The sequence below is a fragment of the Haliaeetus leucocephalus genome, unplaced genomic scaffold (genome assembly GCF_000737465.1).
Source record: "Haliaeetus leucocephalus isolate CR32 unplaced genomic scaffold, Haliaeetus_leucocephalus-4.0 Scaffold840, whole genome shotgun sequence".
In the NCBI taxonomy this organism is placed as follows: domain Eukaryota; kingdom Metazoa; phylum Chordata; class Aves; order Accipitriformes; family Accipitridae; genus Haliaeetus; species Haliaeetus leucocephalus.
In genome coordinates this window covers 4926429-4947413 of record NW_010973276.1, presented here as the reverse complement: position 1 = coordinate 4947413, position 20985 = coordinate 4926429, and the positions used below count along the sequence as shown (strand labels likewise).

The 20985-nt window shown below is 42.2% G+C and overlaps 1 protein-coding gene across 1 annotated transcript in view; it reads right to left on the bottom strand.

Annotated features, from left to right (window-relative positions):
• Positions 1 to 20545, bottom strand: part of TMEM132B (transmembrane protein 132B) — a 188881-nt gene extending 168336 nt beyond the window's left edge. The window contains exon 1 of the mRNA XM_010582254.1: positions 19689 to 20545. Coding sequence (XP_010580556.1) covers positions 19689 to 20545 — 857 coding nt within the window. The remainder of the gene's footprint in view (positions 1 to 19688) is intronic.
• Positions 20546 to 20985: the final 440 nt, after the last annotated feature.

Here is a 20985-nt window from a genome sequence, read left to right as displayed (position 1 = left end):
AGGTGTCCCTGCCCATGGCAGAGGGATTGGAACTAGATGATCTTTAAGGTCTCTTCCAACCCAAACCATTCTTTGATACTCTATTCTATGAAGAATTGGTCCTGATCATTACCATGATGCTTTCATGTTTTCCACAATGCCACTCAAAAGCCTAAAAATATGGCATAGAAGCCCTGCGGAGAATGAATGCAAAGTGTCTTCATTTGTACCAGGAACTAATTGCTGGAAGAAAAAAAAGGATATTTGAAATAAACCTGGAGGATGCATTAGCAGAAACACTTCTGAGCAACTTGCCATTTAAAGCACACATGGGACAAATTCATCTCAAGAGTCACTTCAAAAGGAATGGTCCATAATCAAAATTAATCACAATTAATTTGGCCCTAGGTTTCTGCCACTGAGAGGCAGGCTCCTGCAGTCAGAGCTGCAGGCAGCGGATGGCAGGAATCACATCCACAGTGTCCACCTCTGCTGATATTGCCAATTCTTCTGCTATGCTGGTGCCATCGTAAAATGCTGCAACAGGATTCAGGCCAAATTTGCTTATCGGCTCTGAACCATGAGGCCAGCCAGCAATATGTGCTGAATGGTGCTCTTTTTGAGGATGTCATCTTTCTATTTATATTACCTAATTCTTCTTCTCCAGCTCCCTGTGGCAAACCAACAGCTCAAATCATACAGTATAAGCTAATAGGGTTATATAAGTGTCCATTTGCTGTACATATGCTCTCCCCCCTAAGGCAAGTGATCACCACGACTCTGTAGCAAGAGAGGTACACCTTTCGTTTTTGATGTCTAAGCACATCAGAGTTTTGGAGGTGCTTTGGAGAGTGTCTCTACCCTTGTTGGAGGAGGACATGTGGGTAGCTGAGCAAGAAGCAGGCAGCAGAGAACTGCCATGGCGGCAGAATTAAACACGAACAAGAGGTGCCTCATCTCCTGCCCCTTGTCTCTCCCATGAAACACAGCTACATTAAAACAACACAGAGGATGCCAGCTCCACATGTGGCAACTTTCAAGGTACTGCTAAACAGACGCAACCCTCAAGCTTTTTGCCCAGGCTTAATCCCTTGTTCTGCCTGCACAAAAGCAAAAAAATTCCTTGATATGGAAAGAGCCAGCTCTCCCTGTCTCTTGATGCTTCTCAGCCTCCACCAACAAGATTTGCATTTTCAAGCTAATTCTGCTCTCTGTCCTCTTCTGGTTTTCCCAGCATCACTCCCCAACACAAAGGCAAAATAATTTACATAAGCAACTAAGCTGTTTCAAAGTAAACAGGGTGTACAGACATGGATAATTCCTTTGTTTCAAATATATTTGCCTTGCATACTTACACTTAAAAGAAAGAATATTAACCCCTGTAATCTATGAGTTCCTGTACCCTTCACCCCGAGGTATGTAGAAGTGGTATAGGCACCATAACATGATGGACTTGTGGCCCCAGATCTCTTGCTCTCTGGAATTATCCAGGGTTTGAAACCTCAGAAAACATGTCTAGGAAATCTAAACCCATATGACATGAAGTTTAAAGTGTGCATTTTACTTATACATATTCACTTTTTTTTTTTTGTTTGCTATGTTCTACCATTAAACTGCTCTCAAATTCAGAAAGATCCATTTCTAGATACAGTTTGAACCTTTCACTAGAACAGTACAAATAGGCAATCCAGTAGAGGTGGGGGCTTTGTTCTTTTACACATATACCTACTGTATATACATAGCTTCTTATTTTACCCACTTTGTAAGACTGCTGCTCTCCCTCCTTGGCAGTTTGGAGGGCACAGATGCTCCAAGCTCTCGAGTAGACTCACACAGACAACAGTGCCATTTCCCAAACTGGCTACTCCCTTCAGTTTTCTGGCCAAATCCATTAATCAGGCCTGATCCAGGGAGTCCGCATGTGCATGTACTGTAAAATCCCCTTACAGAGCACTATCTTCCAGTGAAATGAACCTTTGCCAAGCTCCCCCATGGCACGCCAGCCACAGAAAGCAGACAGCACAAGCTAATGGGGCCCCACACGAGTCCATTTGCCACACATATGCTATGTATACCCTCAGGAGCAGGTCCCTGCTTCACCATGTGACTGAAGGGAAGAGACAGCATCCCGGCTTCCCACAGTCCCTGTGCTGCACACACAAGTAGAATTGCTTTCAAATGCCTTTGTGCTGCAGTGTTGCACTTCTGTCCGTTCTCCTCCCCAGCAGACTCAGCAGCCGTCTCAGAGAATTTCTTTTCTCTGTTCGCTTCCTCCCAGCAGTCACATCAAACAGGCCTGTATTACCTGGCTTGGAAGCTGCTGCTTTTATCCTCCAGGTGAAGAACTGAAGTAGTTAGCGTGCATACATTTCTGAACAGTCCTCAGTGAGAAAATTTCAATGTTCCTATTCCAGGGAATAAAATAATTACTTGCTTTTCAAACTTTCTGTTTTTCAAGCTGATAAAAGCTGCTGTTACAAGTGATAGACAATTTCTAGACCTAAACAGACCTCCCAGTTCTCAGCTACATTTTGCAATGGTTTTGAACATTGTTTGTGTCATCATTTCCCTTGCTGATCTGCCATGGATGACAATGTCTCCAGCACAGTCCGTAGCCAGCTCCAGCTTCCCCAGAAAATAGAAGCCCCCAATTTGGGGTGTAACATTTCTCTTCTTTCTCCCACTGCAAGCAAAGCCAGTTTGCCTGACTCAGATTTTTCAAGCAGCACAATACCAGCTTCAACACAGCTACATCCTATTAATGCTGATATATGTGGGACCTTTTAAAAGGCCCAGGGAAGACAGATTGCACTTTGTTGAGATAAATTTAGACACCAGAAGCTATAAAGACAAGGGAATCCAATAAACTATCATTTATCTTTCTTCTTCATTTGAATGGAGTTCACCAATATATAACACTACAGTTTTACCCACATGCCAAAATGTGCAAATTCAGTTCCTCTACGTGTTCAGTCACATGAAGATAAAACTGATTCACCCTGTCCCTTCTCCCGTATTGAATGTGTATTCTGGGAGGGGAATCTGCCCAGAATATAGTATTATCACTCCAAAACCACTCCAAGTTTTTGAATGTAAGTTCATGTGACATGTACCCAAGATACATGAAATTCAGCAACAGCAACTGGAAATGTTGGATTCTTTTCTGCAGAGCACTTACTGCCTCCTGCCAGCAGACAGTCTTTACTGAACTCGATACGAGCCTGTGTCAGGCTCCAACATCGCAGAAAAAGAATGAGCCATCACAGCAAATGAGGAATGTGTCATTTTCTCCATCTTTTCTTGGATGGTGAAACAGAAGCACAAGGAAAGCAAGCAAATCACTCAAGGCCACACCAAGAATAGCACCAAAATCCCCAACCATAGGACATGCTACATACTTGTAGTAACAAAAATATCTGTCATTGCATGTCACACAAGCTCATTCAAACTAAAAATTTATCACTTGCTTCGGACTCCAGCCAGGTGACAGCAAATATATCATGGAGCTGTCAACAATCTGCTAATCTTGGCTTGAAGTGTAGAATACAAGAAGCTTAAAAATATACTGGTCCTTCAGAAACCATAAATTTTGCTGGCTCTTTCTCACATACCACTGGGTAATAGGTCTACTCCAGCTCTTTCACTCCCACCTCCTGCAGTTAAACACTTTTATTTTGCATGTCTATTTAGAGAATGACAATCAGACATATGAGGTAGTGCAAATCACCCATGGGTATACAGATAAAGGAACAAAGACCCTCTCTGGCTCCTTGACTGAGAAGAGCTACTGGTGGCAGATTTAACTGCAAAGTGTGTATAGAAATCCCAAGACATACACAACTGGGTTTTCAGAGCCTCCACAGAAACAGCTAGAATAACATCTCTGCCCATCTAGAAACCTGGTCTATTGTGCTCTTCTGAGCAGAGAAGAAAGCAAAGAGAATCGAACTAAGACCTTTCCTCCTCCATCTGAAACCAAATCATGTGTCTAGGTTTGCACCTTTACAGAGAGAGTGCAAAAGGATGGCATAGTCCCATGAGTGAATATTCAAGCAGTGACTTCAGTTTCTCCTAGCACATACATTTGGACAAAAATTTAAACCAGGGTGAGGGAAGAAGAGTGGATTATAAACACAGTAGAAGTTTCAAAGGCTATTTCCTTACAAATAAGGGCTTGCTCACAACATTTCACACTGGGCATATTTTTGGGAGACTATAAATAAAAAGCAATCTTCCTTGTTGTCCCAGTTATGATACTTTATGGTCAGCAAGCTCACTAAGGACTACATTAGCCTGCTCAGTCTAAACACTACTACCCCTACAGCTGTGGGATGCGGCCTGGCTATAGAAGGCAGTTTAACTCGCCATTCTTTGTGCAAATTCAGTTCTTTAAATGAATTTCTCTTACAGCAAATGGCTTGGTATACCTGCCATTCTTCATTTCCTACTCCGGCCACAAACTTCAATTTTCTCTCCATAGCACTTAAACAGTGCATAATTACAACTAATCATTGATCACTGAGGGATTACTAGTTGACAAATCCAATTTTCACACTGTTATCAAGCATCACTGACTGTGGACCGGAGAGGATAGAAGGTACCTGCACTGTCTTAGAAACCTGCAGGTCTACAATCCGGGTGGGACCAGCGTTGTCACCATCACCATTATTAAACCCATCAGACTGCAGTGGCACCTGAAGGCCAATGTGTTTAGCGACCTATTATGTAAGGCGCTATAAATCTACACAAAGTGACAGTCCTCAACGCAAAGAGTTTTGCAAGCCTAAAAAAAGCCAAGCCTTTTACATCTGTAAATGTATTCAGTTTGGCTGCGTTTGTACCACTTTTGCATTCCATTTCTGCAAATACTCTCCCAAACAAGCTAGCTGGCAGCAATGCTGAGAGAAACAGCTCCTTTCAGGGAAAAATGCCACTCAATTTTCCTCAAAGCAAATTTTAAATTTGCATGCTTTGGTGCACCTGCTAATCTCAACAAATTGGATCAATGAAGGAAAGGAGAGCGCGCCGCATACCCGGTGCCCTGGGAAAGCAGCTCACACCCAGCCCATTAATGTTATTAGTTAGCTGCAGCAGTCCAGTTACCCAGAAATCAGGAGTCTGCTGTTGCGTGGTCTGTGCACGGTACAACCAAGGCACTGTGCGGACAAAGCATTTAAGAAAAAACAATTTAAAAAAAAAAATCTGAGAGAAAAATACATGGAGCTGCTCAAACATCATTGAATGGAGTAAAAAGCAACATTTTCATAATAAGTCACATGATGAATTTTTTCCCAGTTGTACTTCAATGGAGTTATTCACATAATTCAAGTAGACACAAATCCCAGTGTGAAAATATTTGTGCTCTTGTAGCCCAGTGGCAGCCCTTCCAGTATGACTTACAACAAAAGACCGAAAAAGTCCACTCCCATGGTACACACAAATTGGTTTATTATTAGAGCTCATCCAGCACCATTATTTTCCGACAGTAAAAGTGTTTTTAACAGAATTGAAATTTCTGTGAAGAACGTTTTTCTTGCAAATGTTTAACTTTTCTTTTGGGAAAAACCACATTTTTGTTTCACGTCTGTTTAACATTAAGATACATTTCCCTTTCCCTTCTGTTCCAAAGGAAGCACGACACAATTTAGAAAATGCTGCACTAAATCTCCCTGGCTCCTAAAATAAAAAAAACCTGAGAATAAGCCTCACATAAAGAAAGATTGCAAGTGCCTTACTAAGGACTTTATTCATTAAAAAAGACTCAACTCTATTCTGCTTCTTGTCTATGAAAGTGAAATATGATTTTATTAAATGAAGCCCTTAATATGTTTGCTAAGACTCTGTCAGGCTGAACATTAACTACATTTCCATTGTTTTTCAAGTCCGAAAAGAAAGTTGCTCTGCAAGAGACAAGTTCACTTATAGCTTCCTAACCTACTGACCAGCGGATAAGTTTGTTTTATTAAGTGCATTTGCAATGTCCAGCACACACAAGGGGCACAGTGCATTCATAAAAAGCTTTTCGAAATCATTTAAGGAAGAGGTGGGGAGGGAACTTGTTACATGCATTTCAATTTTGGGTAGCAATACTGCATACATGAGCACACAGCCATTGTCTACTGCCCAGGTGCACCCCAGGATGTGTGGAGGACACCCCAGCAGAGACCTGCTCCTCTTCAGTAAGAAATAATACCTGGGGGAGCCTTCCAGGCTGCCAGGTCTCTGGTCCTTTGCAGACAGCTTCCACCACTGGGTGAACAAGTTGCTAAATCTTCCCCCATAAAGGCATTTTTGAGGTGATGCATTGAGTCCATTCAGGGGGATCACAGCTGGTGAAATAGCTTCCCATCTCAGCCAGGGCACCTATGCCAGCACCAACCCACATCCTAGCCCAAAATCATTCCCCTCCCGACCTGCTGTTGACTTTTGCCTGGGTTTTCTGCTTCAGACACAAGCCACACACAAGTCCACTCTGCCCTCTCCTGGCCTGCATACAGATCCTAGCCTGTGCAGTCGTCCTGCATCTCCCCTGTGCAGAGGCCTGGGATGGAGGGGATACAGCTGGGCTGGGAAAAGCCGGGCCTCTAAGGGACAGACGGAAGGGCAGAGCCCAAGGGAACATGGACTGGGCATCTGAAACTGAACTGAACATGTTTGGGGGACAGCACAGGATGCACGCACAGGACAGCACCTCCCTGCCCACCAAACTCACCACCCTTGTGGTGCTACTCTTTTGACAATCCCAAATATGTTTGCCCTGCTAAGAGAGCTAAAGGAAAGGGCAGGAACATCCCCCCAGCCCCACAGTCGTCCTTGAAAATTAACAGTTTGGGGGTAGAAGGGACACTGCCTTCCTCCTTTTGGAAAGCATCTACTGTTTGAGGTGTATCACTGGAACATGAGCAATAAAATAATTTGTAAAATGAAAGCAATGACAGACGTTTCTTGTAAAAACACTGTGAGACGTTACAGATAAAATAACATTACAAAAATAGCATTAGAACTATTATCATCAACAACAGCACGGGGGACACAGCAGTTTAGCAAAGGAAGTGAAAAATAGCGGATGTGATTTAAGAGGCAGAGAGAATCTGCACTGGCAAATTGTAATTACTGAAGCTGAAACCCAGCCAGGATCCTGGTTGACTGCCTCTAGGCTTGTGAAATGCAACCCGGAATCTTTAAATGAGCAAATAATTGGGACTTGGGTTTCATGTCGCCAATGAGACACCACCATTGACACAGCCACACCAGGGCAGCAGTCCAGCAATAACACATAGAAGGATCAACCACAAACACCAGCCTCCACAGTACTCGTGATTTCAGACATCTACAACCCAATGGACAAGAAATTAGGATGAGAGGAAATGGCCTCAAGTTGCGCATGGGGAGATTTAGACTGGATATTAGGAAAAACTTCTTTACTAAAAACATTGTCAGGCATTGGAACAGGCTGCCCAGGGAAGTGGTGGTGTCGCCATCCCTGGAGGTATTCAAAAAACGCATAGACAAGGCACTTCAGGACATGGTTTAGTGGGCATGGCGGTGTTAGGTTGACGGTTGGACTCGATGATCTGAAAGGGCTTTTCCAACCTAAACAATTCTATGATTCTATGATAAATATTGACCTGAACCAGATCTGCTTTGCATGGTCATTTTTCTTCCCCAGGTGGTACAGCTGCAGGTTTTTCAACCATTCTTCAACTTCAGTACCCTGTAAGCATCTAATATCTAGCCAAAGGACATCACTCATCCATTTTCTGTTTCCCAGAATGCAAAGATATCTACCCAATTTCCTAAGAAACATTAATATTAAAGTATGGCTTTCTCAGCCCAAATCATGCAAGCTGAACAAAATTCTCCTGGCTTTTTATGACAAGGTGATTAATAATACCAAGAAGAAGGATAAAATGATACCAGATTATAAACTATTGTAAATCTTTCAGTCATCCCAGGAATAATGAATGGAGATTTCTTAGGAGAGCAGTACAGATTTAAACAGAATCATTTCAGTTTTCTTGTCAATCAGGATGCTATTTATATAATAGCAGAAACAGACAGTGAACTCGCTTAATCTTAAAACGAGGGTGTAGCACATTCAAGGCAAGGGTTATAGGCACTTCTTTAAAATGTTTTTTCTTTAAAAAAAAGGAATCGAAAAGACATCCTAAGCTAGAATTTCCAAAATTGTTGAAGAAAACATTCCATCTTAACCATCATTTTTGATCACTGACCTTCGCCTCTCCAAGCAAGAGCCACAGCGACAAGAAGTTAGCGTTCAAGTCACCCAAACATAGCTGAACTTAGAAAGCCTGAGCTGACATGACCTACTTTTTTTCAAATACTTAAGTAAAAAAGTTTGAGTATGGTCAAAACTGTACTGGCTAAACATCCACTGGACCAAAATGCCCCAAACTTCCTTGACATGGGTTATGGAGTCTAGCAAAAAGCACATGCAAACTCTTCACAAGTTGTTCCAGAAATGCTGTTAAGTCTTCAACCCCCACCTCGAGACAAGGGTTATGGCCTTGTTCTGCTTCTGGCTGCACAGGGGAACTCTGTGCTCTCTGACCCCTTGAGGCAGTCTGTCCTAGACGTTACCTCAATGGAATAATTAATAAATAATAATACTGAATTTCAGCTCATGCAACTCGTACAGGCTAAATGATCCAAAGAAAAATGAATAATACATGCAGAAGAGATTCATTTGGGGGGGAAAAAAAATTCTAACTTCAGTTTGAAATAAAGCCCTGGTTGCCTTGGCAAAGAGGATTTAATTGCTGTAATCACTACATCTCACATAAGGTCACTGTTTGAGGGAGTCCATAGTACTGCTATTCATTCTGTATCTGCCTCATAGCAAATAAAGGACTGCTGGTCCCAAGAGCATCAGTGAAATACTTCTGAAAAGGTTCAAATTATTTTTAAAGGGTTATTAGCTTTGGCAAATGAGTCAAAAGTCATCTTAGCTGAAAAGCATAGGTACTTATGCCACATTATGGAGACAACAGCAGGAAATGCCATAATTAAGACTGTACTACTAGTGTTACTGTGTGTCATTAAACAGTACCCAAAACATGACCGTTCCCTATCCGTGTCCTATCCACCCACCCACCCAGGCTTACTACCGCCCCTAACAACTTTCCCAGTAATTATCAGAAATACAAAGCCAGAACTCTGGCACACACACGTGCCTTGCACACAACCAAATTCAAATAGTTTTACTGGAACAAATCCCAAGCAACTCTATGGAAGTCAATTAAATCACCCCTCTTTTCTGTGTAAGAGAGAGAAGACTCTGGCCAGGCAAATTAAATTAGAGATGGGCCAGAGCCAAACTCCCAAATCCAAAACAACCTAAAACTCACAATGCATTTGGATCCTGGTCCAGATTCTCACAGTCTGCTACTGCTTCTCCCTCACCCTCTGCCACCTCCCAGGATGGGACAAACTTTTCAGACTGTCCCCAAGCATCACTTGGTGCATTTTATCACCATCTTCCATCAGGGATCTGCATGAAAGCGCTCATATGTGTGCTTCCTGTGGCCACTTGGCACACTTCTTGCCCAGACCCTCATTAACTTGAGCAGACGCTTAGAAAGCCCATGAACAAGGCATCGTCTATCCCATACTTCTGCTTCTCTTCCTTTCCCACTTGCTGTCTTCTAGGATCAGTGCAATTAGAGATGAGGATTCAGTGAAAATACATTTGAGGACTCCTTCATTAATACCACAAAAGCTTGGGCCACACAGTGAGAAAAAAGTAACCTAGAAAGTTCACGTGGCAGAAAATTTTAAAAAGGATGTAGTGGAGAGGGGAAGGTATATTTTGGTCCTACTGAGCAACTTAAATGAAAGCACAGCAGGAGCAGAGGGAGACCTGTTGGAGCCACATCTGATGGCTCAGAGTGATAAGGCTGACAAAGTTGCCCTACAAACACGGGACTGCTTGAATATGGCCCTCCTCATTGGCATACCCCTGAAAATACTGCTGCTCTGACCAATTCCTCCTCTGCTGGGAATATCCACAGCATCTCCACAGGGATCCTAAGGAGAATATGTTTTAGAGACGTTTTCCTCTTACATGGTTGTAACTCTCAACACAGGACGAAGCACTGCTCCATACAGGGCACTGTCACCCAGTGCTGCTGAGGGTAAGGGGCTTTTAAGCGGCAGACTGAAAGCTGGGGGGAGATGAGAGATGAACCCCACCATCTAGGAGCAGTTCCCTGTGCTCTGGGGAGCTCAAGAAGAGCTCCCACTGCAGTCCTCCCATGTGAAACAACACCGGCTCCACTGTGTGGGCGCTTTCTGCAGCTCTGCCAGCACAAAGCATCACCTTCCTCTCACTGCCTCGGTCCCCACTGCCCATGCAGCATTGGAGGGCTGGCAGCCAAATGGTGCAAAAAGTGAAATAGCTTTAACCGTAAGCACCGTTTGCTGTGCCTTGGGATGGCAGACTCATTTGTCACTGTTTTCTTCTCCTGCAGCTCTTTTGATTCATCTGGGATCCAATAACTTTGTTAATAAGATTTCTTTCATACCCTGGCTGAGTACAGCATCCAAGGCACACGTGGCAGCTATCTGAAGCATTAAATACCTCACACAAAGCACAGGTCCCTGCTCTGCTTTGTCCAAAACCATTTTACAAGTCCTTTATTGACATAAATTGTGTGGGGGACAGGAGGTGCACCCAAAACAAGATACATTGACAACTTTCTTGCAATATTCTGTCTCCTGCTTTCTGAAAGTCCTCCCTCCACAAAGCTGTCAGCTAACCATCACACCGGCCTTCTTGTATCAGACCATGCAAAAACTTACAGGTAAACACAAGGACAAAAGCAACTCTCTGTTGCATCAGCGAGAATATGAAGAAATTGAGAACAATGTGCTCACTCAAAGCAATACTTCATCAGACTCATGGGATAGTAATCCATTTTTTACCAGGATAAAATGACAGCAACGCACATCCCAAAACATTTATCTCAGGAAGAAGTTAAATTTCAAAGTAGACGCATTTTTACACTTTTCTTTTAATACTATTCACTACACACTAGAAGTAACTGCATCAACAACCAAATCACTGTTGTGTCTGCCTTGTTTAAACAAGACTGTGATTTACTGCACTGCCAGCTAATGAAGAGCCGAACAAGAAGCTGATCAATGCCATCATTGTCTGGCAGCACAAAGCAGGGACTACTCAGCATATTGTCCAAAACAAAGACCCTCCCCCAAGCTCCCCACCAGGGACTTGCTCACTAGGACAGTTTGCAAAAAGCCACAGTGTGTCCCCGAACTTGAAATGATCAATCAAAGACAGGAACCTTTTCTGACCTATGTTCCCAACCCGAGTATGATGTGCAAAAAAAAAAAAAAAAAATTTATCTTGCAGCTGTCTTCCTTAAATTACCCTTTGTGATACTGTGTATTTAAGCAGTTTTGTCACCTCAAGGCAGCTTTGTGTTCATTAACACAGGTAACTGAACTCAGACCCAGGTGCTCACAGGCAAAACTCAACTAATTCCATTTTCGGTGGCTTTCCCTTCCCATTTCATTGCGGCACCGATGTTAATCACAGCAGGGGTAAATCATCTGTCCCTTCCTGCAAGGCAATAACTACAGACAGGACAGCTCCCAACAAAAGAAAAATTTGGCGAAAAGCAGTGGCAATGCCCTGTGCAGACTGGAGAGGCTGAACCTACAGCAAGCCCCTTAGACACAGCCTCTTATCCAAGAGTGATCACTACCCAGCACACCTCCACATTGCATAGAGAAAGTCTGAGCAGATGCAACAAACCAAGGGCATCCTTTTAGCAGTGGTCTCCTCCAAAAAGCACTTGCCTCCTTCCCTGGCACGCTCTGCATCGCAAGCATTTTAACCACAGCTTACACCTTGTTCTCATTGCAACTATGCTACATCTGCCGACAGTGCTCCGCACCCAGCCCCAAAGCAAGCATTGCGTTGTGCAGGAGCTGCCTGAAGTTAATTAGCAGGAGCTGTCATGTTGAAGCTTTTGGAGACGGGGATCAGCCTAGGAACAAGCTTGTAGAACCCAAACCGTTTAAAAATGTAAAATCTCCTTCCATTACCGTCAACAAGGCTGAGTTTGTGTCAAGTCACATGGTGTATTGGCATCTTCCAAATCCACGGGAAACGCTTTTCACATCATCTCCATTTGCAGGGTATAGCAGTGTCTGCTAACGCACTGGCAGACAAGAGGTTGTCAGGGCTCCTATTATAAACCTTATTTGTCACCCACGTGCAAAACGATCTGATGCGTTAAACAAGATGCACTGCCACCAGTTACACACAGCACCGCTTACCCACTTGTAGTTCAGTACTGCTGAGACGAGAGGCCTGCTCACACGCTGTCATGGTTTAACCCCAGCCAGCAACTAAGCACTATGCGGCCGCTCACTCACTCCCCCCATCCAGTGGCATGGGGGAGAGAATTGAAAAAAAGTAAAACTCTTGGGTTGAGATAAAGACAGTTTAATAGAACTGAAAGGAAGAAGAAAATATTGATGATGATTATGATGATAATAATATCACCACCATAATAATAGTAAAAGAATTAGAATATACAAGTGATGCACAGTGCAATTGCTCACCACCCGCTGACCGATGCTCAGCCAGTCCCTGAGCAGCAGGCCATCCCTCCCGAGCAGCTCCCCCCAGTTTATATACTGGGCATGACATCACATAGTATGGAATACCCCTTTGGCCAGTTTGGGCCAGCTGTCCTGGCTGTGTCCCCTCCCAACTTCTTGTGCCCCTCCAGCCTTCTTGCTGGCTGGCCATGAGAAGCTGAAAAATCCTTAACTTAGTATAAACACTACTTAGCAACAACTAAAAACATCACTGCATTATCAACATTCTTCTCATCCTAAATCCAAAACATAACACTATACCAGCTACTAGGAAGAAATTTAAGTCTATCCCAGACAAAACCAGGGCACACATCAACTGACTTAAAATCAACATAATTCTCTTTTTTTCCACTTTATGATTCTGAATATGAGATACAGCAAATTAATTTACATAACATTGCCACATCCCTTAGCGCTCATAGATGCAGATGGAAAGATGAATGAGATAGCTGTGCTGCTGGCAGGACTCGAACAGAAGAAAAAGTAGGGTTTCAAGGCAAACCAAACACCTTTACCAATGGAAAGTGGGTCCTTGTTTCATTCCAGCTGTACTCAGTGTTCCCCCACCATACACGTGAAATATTCCCAAACTGTCAAAATTAAAAATAACTAGCAGTCAAACTATTCACCTTCTCAGTGAAAAACACTAGTGAAATATACACGCAGGTTAAATATTTTTAATAAATTTAATTCTGCATTTTGGTCAACCCCTCCCCTCCAACTCTTAAGTACATTTCCCCGCTCCCATGGGAGAAGGGAGCATCCCTAAGCCAGGGCTGTGGAGGGCGAGGGAAGGGGCAGACAGCGGGGACACTTGCCACAGTCACCCAAACTCAGCACCACAGCCTCCCATCACTGTCTTATCCTCCTTTACCGTGACAATACCTTAATAACACTGCAGTAACGAGTAGCTGTGTTTCTGGACAAAGTAGCATGTTCAGGACCCCTTTTGCAGGGCAACAGAAGTCACCGTCAGAAAACGTCTCAATAAAAAAAAGAGTGTTTTATCACCATGACGCTGCGATCCCGTCTGGAAGTGCTTCAAAGCCAATATCCAACAACTAACAAGAGCTTCTTACTGTCGCGTGGGGCTGCTGCTCTGCCTGTTTTATTCCTGTGAAGAGTGATTGCGGATGGCTGATTATTGTAGCAGATAGTTGACCTTTATCTAAAATTCCATTAAAAAGTTTTATTGACTGTAGTCTTGCGGGGTCTTTCAGGATTCACTGGGTCATTTATTCACTGTCGGATATCCATCGGTTTTTAAGCTTTTAGGACTGCTCGAGCTCTAGGAAGGAGCTATTTTTTGGTCACTTTTAGCTGTTTTTAAGACTGTATGAGGGGGATGTTTCTTTTCTTCTCCCTCTCCAGTGTGGCTAGGGCAGAGAAGGTTATCTTAAAGCACATGAAAAGAAGAGAAAACCTGGCAGTGTGGTACAACTACTTCCAGGGCAAGTTGGCTCGTGCATGTGGGTGCAGCACAGCCATGCACTGCCTGCAGGTACCCAGGGAGGATGCCTTTTTCACTTCAGTCAAGAAAGATTCAGGTCTAACTACTTCATACAACACACAAATTGTGACATTTGTAACTCCATACCATCATGCCAGGCTTTCATCAGCTGAAGCCACTTTTTCTGGTCCACATGCCTGTCTCAAATAGAAATAAGAAAAATAAAAAGAATGGTGCAACCCTTTCTCAAAGAGCATTTATAGAAATGGTTTATCCAAGCTAAAAAAAATTCTGGTGACAGCTCCCCCAGGCTTCACAGGAGTGTCCTGAAAGGATGTTACTCCCTTTCCCGTTCAGTGACAAAAAGAAAAGAAAACAGTGGGAGGAAGAAAATGAATGCATTGAATGAAGCAGGCAATCTGAAAAAAAAAAAAAAAAAAAAAAAAAAAAAAGTGTGAATTTGTCTTTGAGGAATATGTTATAATGTGTATGTATATACATGGGGACCAAGTTAAGGTTGCACAGACATCTCTGGCATTTCCAGACTTTGCAGTGCTTGATATTTTTTATTAATATTACATATTACTATTTTATATTTCACACTTAGTTCAATGTACATTCAGAGAAAAGAGAGAAATACCAAACTTAAACATTCATTCTGGGTTTATTAAAAACTTTGCGTAAAAACCAATTATTCCCAAGTTGCCAGTAATGCTTTAATTCTGTAATTATTTCTAAACCTAAACGAGCATTTCTGATTAATTTCAGAAGTATATTTTTTCCCTTTCTCAACACTTTCACTTACACTGAATTTTCATCCTGAAGTTATGCTTCAGTTAAACATTTATTTCTCTCACTGGTAATAATCCTGCCCTGCTTCCCCATTCATACCAGCTTGGTTACAAGCAATGACGGCCACACGGAGCCTCCTCCTCACACGCAGCCAGGCTGCATTCCCCACAGTCTCATTTTCTATGCATTTCCAGATCTAAAACCTTCTGTTTTCTTTCCCTTGTTTGCTCTTGGCAGCTATTGGCAGGAGACATCCTCTTAATGATCTTTTTCTGGCCTTCTAGACGACTGCTCAGACTTCTACAGATCTTTCATTATTAACGCAGAAGCCTTGTAAGTCAGTTTTAATGGCCTGTGCAATTTTTATTCCTTAGTAGGAGACATAACCTCCTCCATATGGATATATGTTTATTAATATAAATCCTTAATATCATTTTTCCTAGTGAGAATAATCAGTAAAAGCCAACCAGCATGTATTACACCTTGTACTGGTTCATCCAAAAATCAAAAAGTAATCTTTGCCCTGCAATATGTGGAGCATAGCAGAGAGAAGTGGATAATCTTTTTCCCTGAGGTTGCCTAGGCACCGAATGACAGCAAGGTTTCTTTGCACGGTCCTGCCATTCCCCTCCAGACAGAGGATCGCATCCCAACCGCAGTCGCTTTCATTTCTCTAGCGTGGGATTCTTTACCTGGTTTCAGCCCCTTACTATTATTCCTGGAATATCTCCAATCTCCGTTTCTATTCTGATCGGGCATAAAAGAAGGATGGGTTCTGTTAGGGACGTGTAACGAATGCCGACAAACTCACTTTTTGTCTGTGACTTGACAAATTGCTATTAGTGCTCAGCCTTCATTACCAGCACATCCTTGCTGACGGTTTAAATGGGGAGACTTGGAAAACGGGACAAAACTTTGCCATTTATTTATAAAGAGAGTGTCCTGGTTTCTTTCCTATAACCAAGGATGATTGGCCATTTATTCCATTAAACGTTTTCCTGCTGTACAAAATTACTCCCATCTTTCTTTTAAATATACCCTTTGAGTCTCAAGATGAAGTAAAATAATAACATACACCACAAAAGAAATGCAAGCCATTCGCAGTATTATTGGATGAGATTTCTGTCCTTCCAGTTAAGAAAGAATTGGTATTTCCTGTCTCTTTTACAACTCTTCCATGTATATCAGGAGACTTATTCTGTTTAGTAAATAGCACAAAAGTTGGTGTTAGCCCTTGTTTAGTCATGATTTTCATCTTTCCTCATTTACTATGTTTCACCTAAGTTTGTCAGTAAAGAAGGTAACACAGACGCTCCTGTGCATCAAAAGACAAAAAGTGTCTGAAAATTTGTGACACTATTGCATGTATTAGTCTTGCTGGAATCTCAAAGCTGTGCTTCATTTTTCCTTTGTCTTTAAACTAGGTAGCCCATAAAAAAGTTTAATCATGGCAACATAGCCCATTTCACCTATCTTTATGGTTAAACTATGTTTAGTGGCAACCCACCTAACATAATGGGCAAAATTTATGTTCACAGATGGTAATTTTTACAGTACAGACCAGACCGGCAAGGCCACAAATTAATCTCCAGTGTCAAGAATTTCACTGCGCACATGTATAGATCATCTGTCAACAAATTGAGCAATATGACTGTCAGCCACAGCAAAAGCATTAAATGCATGCTCAGCCTCCAAATTCTGCCCCTTGACATATCTGGGTCCTTCAATTACACTGAGCCATGCTGGCTGGATTGCAGTATGAAAAGAAACAAATTCCCCGGACCACAGCACAACTAGAGCTCCAACTCAATCTTAAATTCTAGTTAATGAATTAAAACAAATAACCAAGACTTGGCTTAAGCAGAGGAAAACCAGTTTGGACTGATAAAAGGGACTGGAAGTAATAGCTGGAGCTTCACATATAACTGGCAGCATCGCCCTGTAAGTGATATTACCGGAAGAATGGGGGTTTTACCAGTGAGTATCAACACATCACACTGCTGAATCAAGAAACTGTTTCCAATTGCTTTTCAGTTTCCAAGCTTGGTTAAGAATCCCAAATTTTACCAAAACGAGGAAGAATCTGCTCTCATATGAGAACTGTAGTCAGTTTTGCTAGAACAAAATCCAACATAAAATACTACACAACACAGCATGAAATAGTAAGGAGGTGCATAAAATTGAGCATATCTGTTCTTTTGCATACTGTCAGAGCTTGAGGTTGGCATCAAACACCGTGTTGAGAATGACTTGATTTTGATCTATTGTTTCATATGAGCCAGACTGCAATTCACCCCGCTACACTTATAACAAATATGATTAAAAACAATCAAGTTATATTAGGCAAAAATATATTTCCCAAGGCAAACATTCACTTCAATGTATTTTTCTCCGGCTATAACACACAGAAATTCTCTCTATATAAAAACCTTCTGGGTTTTTACGAACATTAGCATTGAGCTGAAAAACAGGGAAAGCCTGTGAGGGAAACTGCATATATTAGATGCAGGCGCTATAGTGATTGTATTTCCCTCAGCATAATTTCCTGCCCTACTATGTGAACTTCAGCTGAATAATCTCTCCGTGGGCCCCACATGTCATTTGAAATAATCATAGCAACAGTTGCTGGTGCTCTCTCCATCCTGAAGGACGGGTGAACCATCAGCAGAATTGCATTTTGCCTCTTACTTTCAGCATTCAACTGAAGGTTAAAGAAAAATACTTGCAGTTTCTGTGATGAAAAGCACAATGCAAGCAAAGCCAAATAAAAGACCAAACAGGCTAGACTTCATAGAGCCAATAGTGAATTTTCCAAGGAAATATTTCTGGGCACGTAAAACATGCTGAATTATTGTAACAGAAACATCCTCTGGAGATGAACCGATTCCATACACTTTTCAAAGAAGGAAATCCCCATGGAAACCTGACTGCCTTCCCAGCAGCTCAGGAGCACCGACATGCATGCTTCGCGTGTTGGAAGAGCACTGCAAAGTCACTCCCACCTGACAGCTGAAGACATGCATGTCATAGGGGCCTGTGGGAGAAGACGAGGGTCTTGGTGCTAGGCAGGCTCTTCTGGCTCATCCTGGGGCTCCCCAGTTTGGAGGCTCTTGACTCTTCTTTCTGCTTCCTTGAAACTCCAGGTTAGTTACTGTGCTCAGCGCTTCCAGAAACTATTTTGCTTTTGAAAGACAGCATTTCAAAACTATCTCTGCAAGAAGTTTTTGGTGTTTCCCTCACACTGTTTGCTACAAGGTAAGTATTATTTTAGAAATTCCAATGGAAAGAAAACATCCTCACCTTAGGTTGTCTCTAATACCTAGGGAATTTTATCTGTGGTGTGGCAAAGAGAACAAAAAAAACGAGAATTAAGAGCTGATGTTAAATCCTTGCAGAGCCTTAGGCAAATTCCATAATCTCTCTGCTATAGCACTGAGGATCAATACACAGCTGCCGAAACCTGACTGCTCCATGAGGTTGGTCCATCTACTGACAGTGGATGCTGGCCAAAACCATATTTAACGAATTAAAACCAGTAAAGCCAGGTAAAGGCAAGAATAAGTTGGGTTTCTTCCTATGAAGACCCTTCCTGACCCAAACCTTTTAAAGTCTGGTTAAATCCTGTGATATTTCTCACACATTTCCCCACCACCCTGAGTAGATCGAAGCGCTTGGGATATTGTGGACCATTTCTTTCCGTCTGCCTGTGCCCTGCACTATGAACCACTTGTCCTGATTCATGCAGCAATCTGTAAGTTTATTAATATGCATGTGCTATTTCACACATGTTGAATGATTTGAAAGTGCTGCATAAGGTTTGCTGTCTGTTTTCTCAATGTCTGTCCCCAAAGTGCACTTCTGTCATGTTCTGCTCCCATCGTTCTCAGATCAAAAAGTTAGAAGTAAGGCACGAATTTGATTTGAGGTTTGCTAGCATGGGCTGCAACTCCTTCTTTCCCAAGTGTCTCACATTCTCACAGAATATGACACTTTCCAATTACCTTTTGGCCCTTTTATTCCCCCAGTCTGGCTCACATTTCTCTCTGAATTTGGTCTCTATGCAGCTCTGAACCCACAGTCTGACAGCTAAGGACATAACAAATATGCAGCACTAACCCTCGAGGTGGTTAGAAATGCCTGAATTCTCCTATTACAGGCAGATTCACAAGTAAAGGTCACCAGAAAGTCTCAAAACTTAAAACAAAAATGGACCACGCAACAAGCAGTCAAAAGCCTGAGAAAGCAGGATGGGCTGTCTTATAGAAAAACGGAAGACAACTTGCAAAGTTTGAATCGAAATCCTGGCTCTGCCAAAGACTTCCTACACAAGCTGAGGCACATCTCATTTTCTCACCTCTCAGCTACCCCGTGTACAATGCAACAAAATAGTTCCTCACCACCTATGACCTGTACAAGATGTATCCCATGTACTTTGGAAAGATGATAAGAAAGTTGATAAAAAGAGAGGAAGCTTCACCAAAGAAACAGAAAACCCTCCTGCAAACTGTCTAGCAAAATGGATTGCCACAGTTACCCTGGCTGACTTAGAGGCATAATTTAAGAGGCAGAATTATGACTAGAAGCAAATGGAATCAAAACAAAAAATAATCATACAAACATTTATAGCTCATACTTTAAAATCAATTCCCATGTTCCAAAAACTGTCATCCACAGAGATAATTCAAGACTATTTATAGTTTTCCCCAGTTGGAAAGGAAACACTTAAGTTCTCTCAGGAAAATACTGAATGTAACCAAAGAAATTACACCTGACATCTATTTGTCCCTATTTGTAGACTGTTTAAAAATTCTCTTACCTTAATACAAACTGGTCTGCTAGAGAGTCATCAGCCAGGGAAACATGAAAGGTCACAACATCACCTTCTCTGACCGGGTTGAGTGGTAAGCGAATAACGACATTTTCATCTAGCCTCAGGGAAGACTGTTTTAATTTGTCTTGATTTGGGTAAACAATGATGCTACCAATCCTCTCCATAGCTGACAAAGCCTTGTGTTCATTATCTTGACCTGCATGGATATTGTTTTCCCATTTTGCATCCTCTGGAGAACATTCCCCATCTGGTGTATAAATCTTATAGAAGAGCTCCACAGTAATCCCTTCCAGGGAGGCTGTTTCCTCTGAGACCAGGGGTGGAGGGGAGCTGAACCAGCTAGGAGATAATTCCAGCTCCGCAACACATAATCCTAGATGACCTGTCAATCTACAGCTGGCCACAACTTCTCTAGACTCCAGGAGAGCAAACATCTTCACACAAGGCAACCTCTCCGCAGAATTATAGTCATCCCAGTCCTTCCCCACGATATAGAACAAGGTTTGTATTTTAGGTTTGTTGGAATAGATTGAGCTGTCGATTATGTGAGATTTTAATTTCCAATTAAAAGTGAATTTATTTGTGAAACCAAAAGATGCAGAAGTCAGCATGAGGTCCAAGGGAACAGCCTGCTCAACAGAAAAGGGTCCATATGTAGCATTTAGGACAGGTGGCAGTTTGGCTTTGTATATAAAGAATGAATCCACCCTGGACTGCAAACTGGAGTTCCTCATGATATCCTGGTTGGCTTCTTTGAGGAAGAAGAAAATATCAGCATTGCAGATGTGATAGCTCGCGGGGAGATACGTTGGCAGGTTTGAAAATCTCTGTATGCTGTCCATGATCCCTCCTCGGCTCTCCACCACTGCAGGCCAAAGATAAAAGGAAACAGAAAGACAACTCTAACATTTGCTTAGCATGCCCCTCAGTTTTTCTCAAAAGCAATGTATTACCAGAGATCAATACTGTAAGCCACAATTATGAAACAATCTGACACAGGTACCATGGAATAACATTGTTGGCTCAAATCTCATATGCTGAAAACATCCCATTGCATCAGCTGTACAGGTCCATTTCCACCATCCCCAATCTAATATCTACTTCAAAGCCATTAATCAAGTACTGGATAAAAAAAGGAGGAGATTGATTGGCCAGATCCCAGTCTAAGTTCCAAAACCTTTCACTGGTTGGTTTTTATTCTTTTATTGCCAGATCAAACTTAGGACTTTTTCTCATCTATGTTTCAATATACATAAGAAATTGGCATATTGAATATTAGCAG